This window comes from Mastigoproctus giganteus, chromosome 4, assembly GCF_048544385.1.
Source record: "Mastigoproctus giganteus isolate SK-2022 chromosome 4, ASM4854438v1, whole genome shotgun sequence".
NCBI classification, from domain to species: domain Eukaryota; kingdom Metazoa; phylum Arthropoda; class Arachnida; order Uropygi; family Thelyphonidae; genus Mastigoproctus; species Mastigoproctus giganteus.
Window position 1 is genome coordinate 148,723,396 of NC_143578.1, and position 13,017 is coordinate 148,736,412.

At 35.4% G+C, this 13,017-nt stretch overlaps 1 protein-coding gene across 1 annotated transcript in view; it reads right to left on the reverse strand.

The window, feature by feature from the left end:
• Window positions 1-13,017, reverse strand: part of LOC150087120 (twitchin-like) — a 3,511,780-nt gene that overhangs the window by 1,372,619 nt on the left and 2,126,144 nt on the right. Inside the window, 1 exon segment of the mRNA XM_090372971.1 lies at window positions 7,507-7,806. Within this exon segment, the coding sequence (XP_090229097.1) occupies window positions 7,507-7,806 (300 nt within the window).

Here is a 13,017-nt window from a genome sequence, read left to right on the forward strand (position 1 = left end):
ATAGAAGCAAAAGCATTAGCAATATTTTATTACGTAATAGTCGTAATAAAATACGTAGTTTATTCGTAAAAAATACTTTTTTAGTATTAAAAAATACTAAAAATACTTTATTATAATATAATAAATAATAAATAATAAATTTTTTATTATTTATTATATTATAATAAAAAATATATATATTATAATATTATTTTTTATTACGTATTTTAATTGTTATAAATTACGTAAGTATTTTATAACGATTAAAATTACTCGATTATTTATTGTGTTTGGTAACGTTTTGGTTCCAAATGTGTGTTCAATCTTGGGTGGTCGGCACCTAACCCCAATTTTCCCATAGGGCCCGTTGTTTATATTGCACAATTTTGCATTGCACCAGGGTTTCTAGGAACACAACTATCGTGCTATACGAGGACAGACTGTATTTACGGAACATATGTTTAGCAGGAGCCAAAGAACTGTTTGCTAGTATTTTATTACATACAACACTGTGCATCAGGAGCATCTTTCTTTCCAACACTACCTTTGGTAGGCACAGTATGGCCAAAGTAGCCTTTGTGCCAGAAACTCACATAACAACAGCAACATTTCTGACACATGTAAAGCCAAAATTCAAATAACTGTCATCATACTTTCGATTTGGTCTTTTATTATTTGGTTCCTGGTTTTTCACTTCAGGTTTTTGGGGAACAAAAGGCTGCAATTGTTCATCCTCACTTTGAAGTGTGTTTGTTTTCATCGACCGCAGTTACCATACTAGAAGTACTTGCTTCTCGTTTTAAATTTCCTTTTTTCAACCACAAATCCCTGGTCATTTATTTTAATGATATTTCGAAATACTGATAATTATCAAAAAAATGTTTATACAAGGAAGCGAGTTTAGTTATGCTTACTAGTTTCCCGCACTACTACAGAACTAATCTCGTAATTGCGAAGAATCTCGTAATTGTGATTCCGCCACCTTTGGCTGCCATTCCTTGTAAATGGCAGCCAAAGGTGGCAGAATCACAACAGCTGAATGCAGCACTTACTGCATTGTTTACTCAGTTGCTACACTTGTGCTTTGTTTGTCTATAAAACATGCCTCCTCATTTTTGCTCTTTTTATACTGTAATTGTTCTTTAAAATGAGTAAAATACTTGGAAACATTGCCAAATTGTGCATAAGCGAATTCGGTTTGTGTTATATGTGACGTGGTTCCCCTATTTATAAATTGTGTATGATCGAATTCATGTAGTGTAAACACGTATTATACGAGGACTGACTGTATGTCATTACCTCTACGCATACTTCTCTATGCACAAGCCTGCCAAAATAAAGTGTTCCTTTGATTATTAGTGTATGCCAGTATTAACCAAAAAAAATTAATAACCAAAAAAAAATTGTTAAAAATTATAATGATACAAAAAAGGTACAAATATGAAAAATTTATTTATTTTATATTATTTTTTTAAATATTAATTATGATTTTTCATGGAACACAGTCTGGGAAATGCTGGTCTAGATGATCCTGCATGGTTCCTTTAACCAGTGACTCCATTATTTTACCCAGAACAGAAGCTAAACTAACTGGTCTGTAATTACTTGTTTCACCCTTTGATCCCCTTGTGAATTGGGGATACATTTGTACACATTTGCATACTTTTATATATATCACCTTCATGTAACTTTACTTTCCATCAACATTAATTGATCTCTTATGCATTTGATATGGTGAAAAGTACATAATTCTGGAGTGATTTTCTTTTTTTGTCATAACTTCTTTTTTCTCTTTTTTTTCCAGCTTCGCTATGGAGAGCCTGTTATAAAGCGTGCAGTACCACTTGCCCTTGCTCTGATATCAGTCTCTAATCCAAAACTAAATATACTTGAAACTTTAAGCAAATTTTCTCATGATAGCGATCCCGAAGTTGCACATAATGCAATTTTTTCCTTAGGAATGGTTGGTGCAGGTAATATTTAATGACATCCTTATATATCTGAAAAGATTATAGATAAGAAAATTATAATTCATTTAATTTTTTATGTTAGAATTCTAGAAATTAAATTTTCCCATGATAGTAATTCCAAAGCTGTATATTAAGCAGCTTTTGCCTTAGGATTGATTGATGCAAGAAATATTTTATGAATTGAGCTAAGAAAATTGGAATAAGAAGATTGGCTTGAACTGGAAGAAGGAGATCCTGGATTTCAGCTTCTGAAAGAGGAAGAAATTGCTGCAGATGTTAAGGATTCTGCTATTGAAGAAGAAACTGATAGTAATGAACATAGCCTGCCTGAGCACCTGGCAGTTGCCAGGGGTGGCGAATTTTGGGGGCACCGTATGACTGATTCATACGGTGCCCCCAAAGTCTAAAAATTAACCCACGAGCAGGCGTGCCCTGTCATAGTGTACGCCAACATGGTACTTCTCGGAGATCTCTGAAATGCAGCTGTCTTACATTATGAGGTTTACTATTCCTACCAGGAAGTCTATCATATAAAGTAGTGTTGTAGAGATTGATGAAATCTAAATACACAAACATTTTCTTTCTTTCTATCCACTCTCAGAAACAACAGGTGGAGGAATATATGAATCAATCACTGAAATGCTAACACATCTTAAACTTGATTTAGGAATTGTAGAGGCCAGGGTTACGACCATGGTGTCAATATGAAAGGCAAAAACAAAGGTGTCCAGGCTAGAATTTTAAAGCGCAACTGATGAGCATTTTTTATGCCTTTGTCACCCTTGAAATTTAGTAATCGGGGACAGTGTAGCAAGTTCAATATTTTCTACGAGATTTTTGGTGTTTTCAGCTTCAGCTTATAGTATTAGTATTAGTATTAGTAATGGCCGCATGGCGCAAGAAAGCCTATGGCTTGTGCTGCACCAGCCAAAAAAAAAAAAATCCGAACAAAACAATGATAAAAACAAAAAAAATAATAAAATAAATAATAATAATTAATAAAAAAAGGATATTAACTATCATCCTATGCGCTTCCCTTACCAGAAAGTGCTATCCAGGTGTATTATAGGTATTATAGGTGGGGGATTGCTGAAGAAACACATTAAATGCTTGACCCCCCCTAAACCTTTGTTTAGAGGTCAAGCATTCCAATCTACTAGATGGGAATATAGAGTTGAAAGTGTTAAAGCTATTAAAAATGAAATTTTAAAATTAAGGAATGCCTTAACTGAGTTGACTGAAAACCCAAGCACTGAATCCATTTATGCATATGAAGCTGAATCAATTGAGATTTTAGCTTTTTGATTACCCTTTGCATGTGGAATGATATTTTATTTAAAATCAATACGGTAAGCAAATCAGTGGAGGGTCCTGACATGGATATAAGGCACTGCAGTCATGCTTATAAAGAATTGTACAGAATTTTTTAAGAAATACAGAAACTCTGGTTATGTAGAAGCCTTGAGATCAGCAAAATGTTTACCAGAAAGAATAAATGTAAAATGCGAATTTAGAAATACCCAATTCACCCATCTTAATGATTTTAATGGCCAATCACTACAAGAAAGCGAAGAAAAAAGATTTCAAAACAGTGTTTCTAATGTAATATTAGACAATGCAACCATGTCCCTGACAGGAAGATTTCAACAAATGGAAGAGTTTTATGATAATTGGAATTTTTTGTACAATATTAAAAAAGATTTGGGCCATGATGAATTATTAAAAAGGCACAAAAAACTTGAAATGAAACTTAGTAATATCAATGAATGTGATGTAAATGGTGAAGAGTTATGCCAAGAAATTGAGGCATTGCTGTTATTTTTGCCTGAAAAATATATCCAGTAATGCTTTAGGTATTTTGAAGTTAATAAATTCAAATGTAAGATATGCCAGCAAACTTATGGATTGCATTGTGAATTACGCTAACCATTCCTATAACTGTGGCAAGTGGTGAGAGAAGTTTTAGTAAACTAAAGAAAATATCCATGACAGCTTGCTGTCATCCATGACAGACAAGGATCAATTTGATGGCAATTCTACCTATCGAAAATGACACAGTAGCAAAATTGGATTTTTCAAAAGTTATTAATAACATTGCTGACATGAAATCTAGGAAGAGAAATGTTATTGATTTCAATTGTGTTGTTTTAAAATTTCATGTTTGTGTAAATTATGAGATCAATAATTATAATAATTAATAGTTTTAATAAGTGTATTGAAATGTGTGTATTGTATTCTCTATATTTCCATCAAGAAAATACAATACAATGTGTGTATTGTATTCTCTTGTTGGAAATAGAGTGTTATAATATTACTGATATTTTTATAATAGCATTCTGATCACCAACTAAATAATGGGTAAGGTATGATATAGCCTTGAAAGTAGTATGTTGTTCAATTACAGTTCATTATGTTATTGCAATTTTTGAAGCTTAAAAATAAATAGAATTAAAATTCCTTGTGCATTTCATTACCTTTGAAGTGGGGAGGGGCACATAATTTTTTTTTTGCCCAGGGTGCCAAAATGCTTCAGGCTAGCCCTGGTAATGAACTAGATGAACTACAAGAATCTACAATTAAGAAGAAACTTCTTAGTTCTGAAAGAGGTGGAATTGATGCAGTAATCAATTTTGTGGATCTTCAACAAATCAAAATTTTCAAGCATATTATGAACACCTAAGAACAATGATGGAGATCCTAATTAAAGAACAGCAGTAGAGAAATTTGTTCAGACATAACTTGATAGTTTCTTCAAACCTGCATTATTACTTTCAAAAACAAGTACAACTTCTGAGTCTTCTATCGACAATGATGAATTGAAGTATTAAGTCATCAAATGCAGATATTATTATTCTCTTAGTTAAGAAGCATATTAAATCTAAAGAAGTGGATACAATTGACATCGGTGGCAAGTGCAATGTTGAGTCAATTTTGTGTGTCAGCACCGGGAAAGCAAAAATGAGAAGAGTGTGTTATAGGCCTAATGACTATAACTGTGATGAGTATTTCAAACAGTTGAGGTATACAGAGAAATAGAGTGGGCCAGTAAATCAGAATGTCTTATAATAGGGGATTTTAACTTTCCAGATGTTGACTGGAATTTGTGGGTTGGTCACTCACACACTAGAAAGACTTGCAGATTTCTTAGATGACAGCTTTCTACTGTAGCATGTTAGAGAAGCAATGAGAGGAAGCAGTACTCTTGATCTGTTTATCAGCAGTGATTCTACATGCATTAAGAATCTGCAGGTAAAAAGACCCACTGGGTGGCAGCAATCACAATGTACTGATATGGAATTTAATTGAAGACATAACTACTGTCAAGGGTAAAGGGAAACACTCTTGGTTTTGTGAGGGTAACTACAATGATCACATGCAGGTTTTTAATTCTATGCAGTGGAATCAACTGATGATGTCACCAACAGCAAATTCTAAATGGGAAGCATTCAGGGAGGGAAGTAATCATAGAAGCTACTAGTCTTTCATAGCAACAAAAGAAATATTGTTCAAGGCTTAGATGGATGTCAGATGAACTTTTGAGACATGTGGCAGAGAATAAAAGTGCATGGTATGCATATAAATTATCAGGTGATACAGAAGCCTATGTTAGATATAAATTAGTCTGTAATCAAGTCACAAAGGAGGTTAGGCAAGCTAAGGCAGATTATAAAAGTCTGGCAAAGAACTTCTATGCTTAAATTAATAGTAGAAGGAAGGGATTGGATCACATTGGGCCACTTGATGTCAATGCATTAACTGTTGATGACCTTGCCCAGGTTTCTTACAAATCTGATAGGTATTGGGCATTTATATTCACACATTAGGAATTATTTAGGGAAGGGGATGCCAGAAGTTTATCAAACTCTAATGGGGAGCTAAATGACTTTGTGATAACTGAAAGCAATGGAAGATGAATTGTTGAAGCAGAATATAAAAAAAAAAAAAAAAAACTAATGTTTACAGTGGAGTCATCCAGGATTCAGTGATGGGTCCATTGTTGTTTTCAATATTTATTAATGATATTAATGAAGGTATATCAGGCTTAATGGTATAGTTTGCTGATGATACAAAAATTGAAAGAATGGTTAATGACAGTTATCAGGGTGAGCTGTTGCAAGATCGTTGAAGTTTATAATTGACAAATGCAAGGTATTGCACATGGGTAGGGGTAATTGCATAGAGTAACTTACGAACTGTGTGTTACTATACTCAGGGTAGTGGAAAATGAAAAAGATCTTGGGGGTAATTGTGCAGTCAGGTATGAAATTCTGTGAGCAGTGCAGATATGCTGCTGGAATTTGGGGAGTACAATGTCTACAGAAGGGATAGACAGGATAGGAAGGGAGGAGCGGTTATGCTATTAGTTAAGAAATACATAAAATCCAAGGAAGTGAAGCCAGTCGACATTGCTGGACAGTGCAGTGTCGAGTCAGTTTGGTGTGACATAAGCATTGGGAGATCAAAATTGAGAGTAGGAGTGTGCTATAGGCCTAATGACTCTGATGAGTATAATAAGAAATTTTACAGGGAAATAGAGTGGGCCAGTAAATCAGAGAGTCTTATAATGGGGGATTTTAATTTCCCAGATATTGACTGGAATTTGGGGGCTGGTCACTCACACACTAGCAAGGCTTTTGTGGATTTATTGGATGATTGTTTTCTACATCAGCATGTTCGGGAGGCAACTAGAGGGAGTAATACTCTTGATTTGATTATCAGTAGTGATTCTTCATGCATTAAGAATCTGCAGGTAAATGAACCACTAGGTGGCAGTGATCACAGTGTGCTGAAGTGGGATTTACTCAAAGAGGTAACTACCATTAGGGGTAAAGGGAAGGGTTACTGCTTTCGTAAAGGCGACTAGGATGGACTGAGACAGTATTTAAATTCTATACAGTGGTACCAACTGATGATGTTACCAACAGCAAATTCAAAATGGGAAGCATTCAAAGAACTTATCTTGGAAGCTACTAGGCTTTACATACCAACTAAGAAATATTGTTCAAGGTTTAGGCCTAAGTGGATGTCAGATGAAATAATGAGACGTATGGCAGAGAAGAAAAATGCATGGGATACATACAAATTAACACGTGACACAGAAGCCTATGATAGATACAAGTTGATCTGTAACCAAGTTACAAAGGAGGTTAAGCAGGCGAAGGCAGATTACGAGAAATCTTTGGCAAGGGATGCAAAGAAAAACAGCAAAGAGCTCTTTACTTATGTAAACTCTAGCAGGAACGGGATGAATCAGATTGGTCCACTTGATATCGATGGGTCCGGTTTGCCAAGCCCATACTCACCAGATGTGAGTCCCTGGGGTGATATGCTTAAACCCACCAAATTTTAATAAACTGAGAGCACATTTAAGCACAGCCATTACACGCAGTGCCACTGTAGCCTATACTGCATATACTGTAGTCAATACTGCATAGGGATGGTAAAATTGTTAATTCAAAGGATAAAAATTATATAAATCTGGTAGTGACTGGAAAAGAATGGTGCTACAACATAATCACTATTAATTATCATTGAAACAAAAAACGTATGTTCTTACCATACGGATCTTTAGCTACAATTCCATCTTCCCTCTCTAGTGGGTCAGATTCACCGATTTCATTAACAGCAATGACTCTGAATTGATATGTCTTGTGATGAACTAAGCGGATAACTTTATATGTAAGACTGACAGAGGTGCCAGCTTCAACCCAAGTACCACGAGAAGCATCCATTTTTTCGATTACATAATGTTTAATACTACAACCACCATCATCAGAAGGCATTTTCCAAGTGAGCTGAGCTGAATCTTTGGTGACCTCGGTAATCTCTAATGGTCCTTCTGGTGGTGAAGGTCGATCTAAAAGAGAAATAAGACTGCAAGCACATCCTCTATAAACATATTTTTTTCTGTAAATAATAATTAGTTTATAGTTTATTTTCTGTTAGAAAGAGCAAATGCAAAAAAATAGAAAGAAAAATTCTAATAACATCACAGAATGCTGCTGTAGGTTGACAAATTAAGAAATAGCCTGTACAGATCTGAAACTGTACATAGAATTTTATTTATATTATTTTTTTTTTCAGGAGTTCCAGTACTGTTGTTGTTTGCTATTGCACCAATGTAACTAAGACTATGAGCTATAGTCAGCGTCAGCTTTAATGTTAATTGATAAAATTAAATGTCTGTGTTTCAGCTTAACGCTCATACTCTTCAAAATAAGTTGTTAACCAAATACATTCACGATTTTGGTTCTGACCTATAGTAGAGCATGCACTGGTTGTAATGACCTAATACTTGAAGATATCACATATACAGTACTATCTAAAAAAAAAAAGTTCAGTATTACTATTAAAATATTTAAACTTATGTAATGTAATGTTAACAATAATTACAACTAATGGATGACAGTCACAAAAGGGGTGCTGTTCAACAAAATTTTCTTGAAAGTAGCCAGCAACATAAACATAATGAACAATATTAATATTCAGCTGGGAACTTTGTGTAAGATTTTGTTACATTTACCTATTTCATGCTCATTAATAATACTACCAAAAGAATAAAATAAAAATACTGTTTAATGCTGAAAAATAGTTGATTTTGAATCAACTTTCCAATTTGTATGCTAATTTTACTTCCAATTTTACCTACAGGACTAAGAGAAAAAGTTAATTTCAAAAAGAACATGAACAAAATATATCAAATCTCATTTAAAAGTGTCCAATTCAATGTGCCATTAAGTTACCCGCATGATGCAAGAAAGCAAGCTTATATAGCATCAGCCAAAAAAAAACAAAAAAAAACCCTTATTTCACCCATCCACTCACTCCAAATGTTTGTCAAGTTCTGCCTTGAATCTATTTAAGCTATCAACTTCTACAATGACAGATGGAAGTTTGTTCCACCAATCACCCACCCACTGGCTAAAGGCAAACTTCTGCACATCTATCCTACATCAGGATAGATTTGCATAAATTCAAATTTCCTCAATTTGAATTTATACCCTCTCAGGTGATTATTCTGAGCAAGAGGAAGAATCCCATCCGCATTGAGCATGCTCAAACCATTCAAGGCTTTATACACCTCAATCACTTTGCAGTTGTCTAGTCTCCAGACACTGGAGACTAGACATCTCCAGACACTGTAATTTACAAAACTTAAGCCTTTCTTCGTAAGAGCAACCCTTTATTCATTCACTAATCTTGTTGCCCTTCTCTGTACTCGTTCCAACAGCTCTACACCCTTCGTAAAATGAGGCCTCCAGACCTGTTTACAGTACTCAAGGTGTGGCCTGACCATTGCCTTATATAAGGGGATAATCACCTCCTTATTCCTGCTAGAAAAATTCGTATATCAATGAGAAGACACCATGAGCTACTCTTGCAGCCCATCTGCACTGCTCAGAAAACTTCATATCTGCCTGCACAACCACCCCCAGGTCCCTTTCATTCTCTACCACTGTCAGTGTGGTACCACAGAGTTGATACATTATTCTGGGATTACTGCTTCCCATATGTAGTACTTTACATTTGTCAATGTTAAATTTCATTTGCCACCTCTCAGCCCATCTGCTCAACTCCTACTCTTTTCCTACTTTCCTCAAGACTTCCTCATTACTCACTCTGTCCACCCATTTCACCCTTTCTATTCTTCTCCACACCCACATCTCAAAAGCTTCTAGCCATCTAATCCCCTCTCTTCCTAGTGTCCATGTCTCTGATCCATATAGTACAACAGTTAATATTAATATTTTCACCATTTGCTTTCTTAATTCCTTCTTGAAGTTTCTTCTCAACAGTTCTTTTCTATTACTAAATGCCTCTTTGCCCATTGCAATTCTTGTTTTTATTTCCTCCAGGCTTTTTCCATTTTCTGCCGCTATACTTCCCAAGTAGCTGCATCTTTCCACCTGTTCCAATATTATTTGTTTAGCTCTTGACTTTTTCATATATTAGATCACTTCCTCTTCTTGCCATTTCCACTAGTTCTCTGCACTGTTCTTCTCATCAATTTTCTCTTGCTTCATCTGTTGCCCTTCTAAGTTCATTGTTTAAACTCCTATATTTAATCCTTGCCTCTTCTGAACTTTGGTGCTTCCATTTTCTTCTTTTCTCCATTTTATTTATCATTTCTTCTGTGATCCATGGCTTCCTTATCCTTTTTTGATCTACTGTGCCTAATTTTCTTTCTGATACTCCTAATACAATCTTTTAAAATCTTTCCCATCTCTCCTCCACTTCTATTTCCTTTCCATCCACTATCTCCCTGTCAATTGCCTTTCTAAAATCTCCAGCTAGTTCAGTCTTCAGTACATTTAAATTTAATTTCATTCTTTTAACATTTTAATTCTTTTACCTCTTTTAACATTTTAATTCTTTTACCTCTTTTAACATTTTTAAAATTTATCTCTTTTAACATTTTAACATAAGTAACATTAGTCTTCGCAGATTATACCATCGAGATGGCACTGTTTCGAAGCATGTTGGCCTCTCAATGGAGAGCATGTAGGTACTCTAGTGATACAATGAGTGATAACTCAGTTATGAAGTATAACTCCACAATGGGAGATGCCAATTGTTGTTGGAGTGAATTCATTGGCATCTATATACAATCTTTGCACTGGGAATGTTTTAAAAGCTCCTAAAGCAATCCTGAGAGCACTATGCCAGACTGGATTGAACCAAGCCAGCACTGTCTCGTGTGCAGAATCATAAACTGGGGCTCTATAGTCTAGACGAAATCTTATCAAGGTTCGATATAGGTGTAAAAGTGTGAAGCGATCAGCTTCCAATGCCATAGAAGAGATAACTTTCAGGATATTCAACTTTTTCATGCACTGAGTTTGCATTTGCATTATATATGCCTGAAAGTTAAGTTCAGTGTCGAGCACTAGGCCCAAGAACCGGATATTTTTGCTAAGTGCTATTGGTTGAGTTCCTAACCTTAGCTCAGGATCTGGATGGAGCTGACGTTTTTTGAAAAACTGGATAGCAGTTGTTTTTGTTGCAGAGAGCGATAGCCATTGATTGTAGGATGCTCATGGTTCTATTTTATTTATTGAGAGTTGCAATTGACGCACGATGGAGCGCATATTTTTTGAGTGGCAGGATATTGTAAGGTCATCGGCATATAGATATGTGTCAAAATTAACTGGAATATTCTATGTTGCATTGTTTAGCTTAACTGCAAAGAGTGTCACACTAAGAACTGATCCTTGTGGGACCCCTTTTTCTTGAACAAATGTACAGAATAGAGAATTGCAGTAATACACTTGAAAGGTTCTTTTTTGGAGAAAGCTTTGTATGATTAGTGGAAGCTGACCCCAGAGTCCTGTGGCATATAGATTTTGAAGAATGCTGTAGTGCCAGGTGGTATCAAGGGCTTTTTCAATATCCAGGCAGACCATGACAAGATGTCCTTTATGGATAAAAGCATTTCATATGTTGGATTCTGCCTTGATTGTTTTTGTTATTTGTTTTTTTTTTTTTTTTTTTTTTTTTTGGGAGCATTAGCAACTAAGGCCATATTGCTTTGGGAATATGTGGTGGTCATTTCCTGACCTTTCCACATCCTCCGTATTTGGTGATCACGGGCTCGAACCCCGGTCTAATCAAGAAGCATGTGCTACGCACTGCTGCTCCTGCCCACCTGGCTACGGAGGCGCCTTCTGCCTTGATCATAAAGTCTAGAGTTCACTGATTTTTTCTAAAGCTGATTCTTGTTCATTATCGAATGAGCTTCTAGGTACCATACTAATCGAGCGTGAATAGTTTTTTCTAATGTCTTACCAAGGCAACTGCTAAGAGATATTGGCTGATAGTTTCGTGGATCTGATTGATCCTTTCCAGGTTTAGTAAAGGTTAGGACTATAGAGTGGCACCAAGAAAGAGGGTAGTAGTCTTCTGAAAATATTCAGTTAAAATAGGTCAGTAATGAATTCAGAGCCCTTTTGTTTAGGTGTTTAAGCATCAAATAGTTTATCCTATCAGGCCCAGGTGCACTATTAGCTGACCTTCATTTAGGGAGCTCACTAGTTCATAAAATGTAAACGGTTGATTATATGGAAGAGATGCTGTTGTATTGAAGTTCAACTTATATTTTTCTGCATTGGCTTTTACCTGTTGAAAGGCTGGCTCATATGCTGATGTGGCAGAGATTTCAGAAAAGCATTCTGAAAGGGCATTTGTGATTTCCACTGGAGAGGAGAAGTATTTACCCTTCCAACTTATAATGGGTGTTAATTTCAGGATGGATTTACCATTCAGTTTTTTTAATTTTGTCCCAGATTTTTCTACTGTCTGTATTTTTAGTAATGGTGGAAGCAAACCGGTTTCAAGGGTCTTTTTTGCCACTTTTTGCATGTAACGTGCCTTAGCTTTAAGTTTCTTAAAGTTAATCAGGTTGTTAGTTGTCGGGTACTTCCGAAACACATTTCAAGCTTTATTCTGTTCTTTTATAGCATAATGCATGCATCATTCTACCAGATATTGGCATATCTGTGAGGACCAACTGTGGTTTTGGGTATAGCACAGGTTGCAGCTGTTATTATCTGTGAAGTAATGTGGTCAGTAACATCATCTATAGGCTGGCTTTTTATGATAAAAGAAAATTGCATTGGTGAACTTGATCCAATCTGCCTTGGTAAATTTCCATTTTATGTGGCTGGCTATATGTGAGGTTTTATTTGTTTGAAATTTGCAAATGATCAGTATTCAGTGGATTACTTAACACTAACCACTGAATAATTGGGAACAGTTTTGGAGAACACATTGATAGGTCTATGGCAATAGATACTCTGGTGGGAAAGTGAATATAAGTGTTAGCACCACTATTTTATAATGTGAGATATTTCAATGAGTTTTCCTCATTTGTTTATCTGGGGAGATACCCACATAGGATGGAGCCCATTGAAATCTCCTAGAAGAATGAAAGGAGATGGAAGCTGCTTTATAAACTCCTCCAACTCTTTTACAGTAAATTGTTTGTTTGGGGAGAGGTAAACATAAAACGGTTAACATAAAACTGAAAACAATATGTACCACTACAGCCTATAATGTGGTCTGCAGTGGG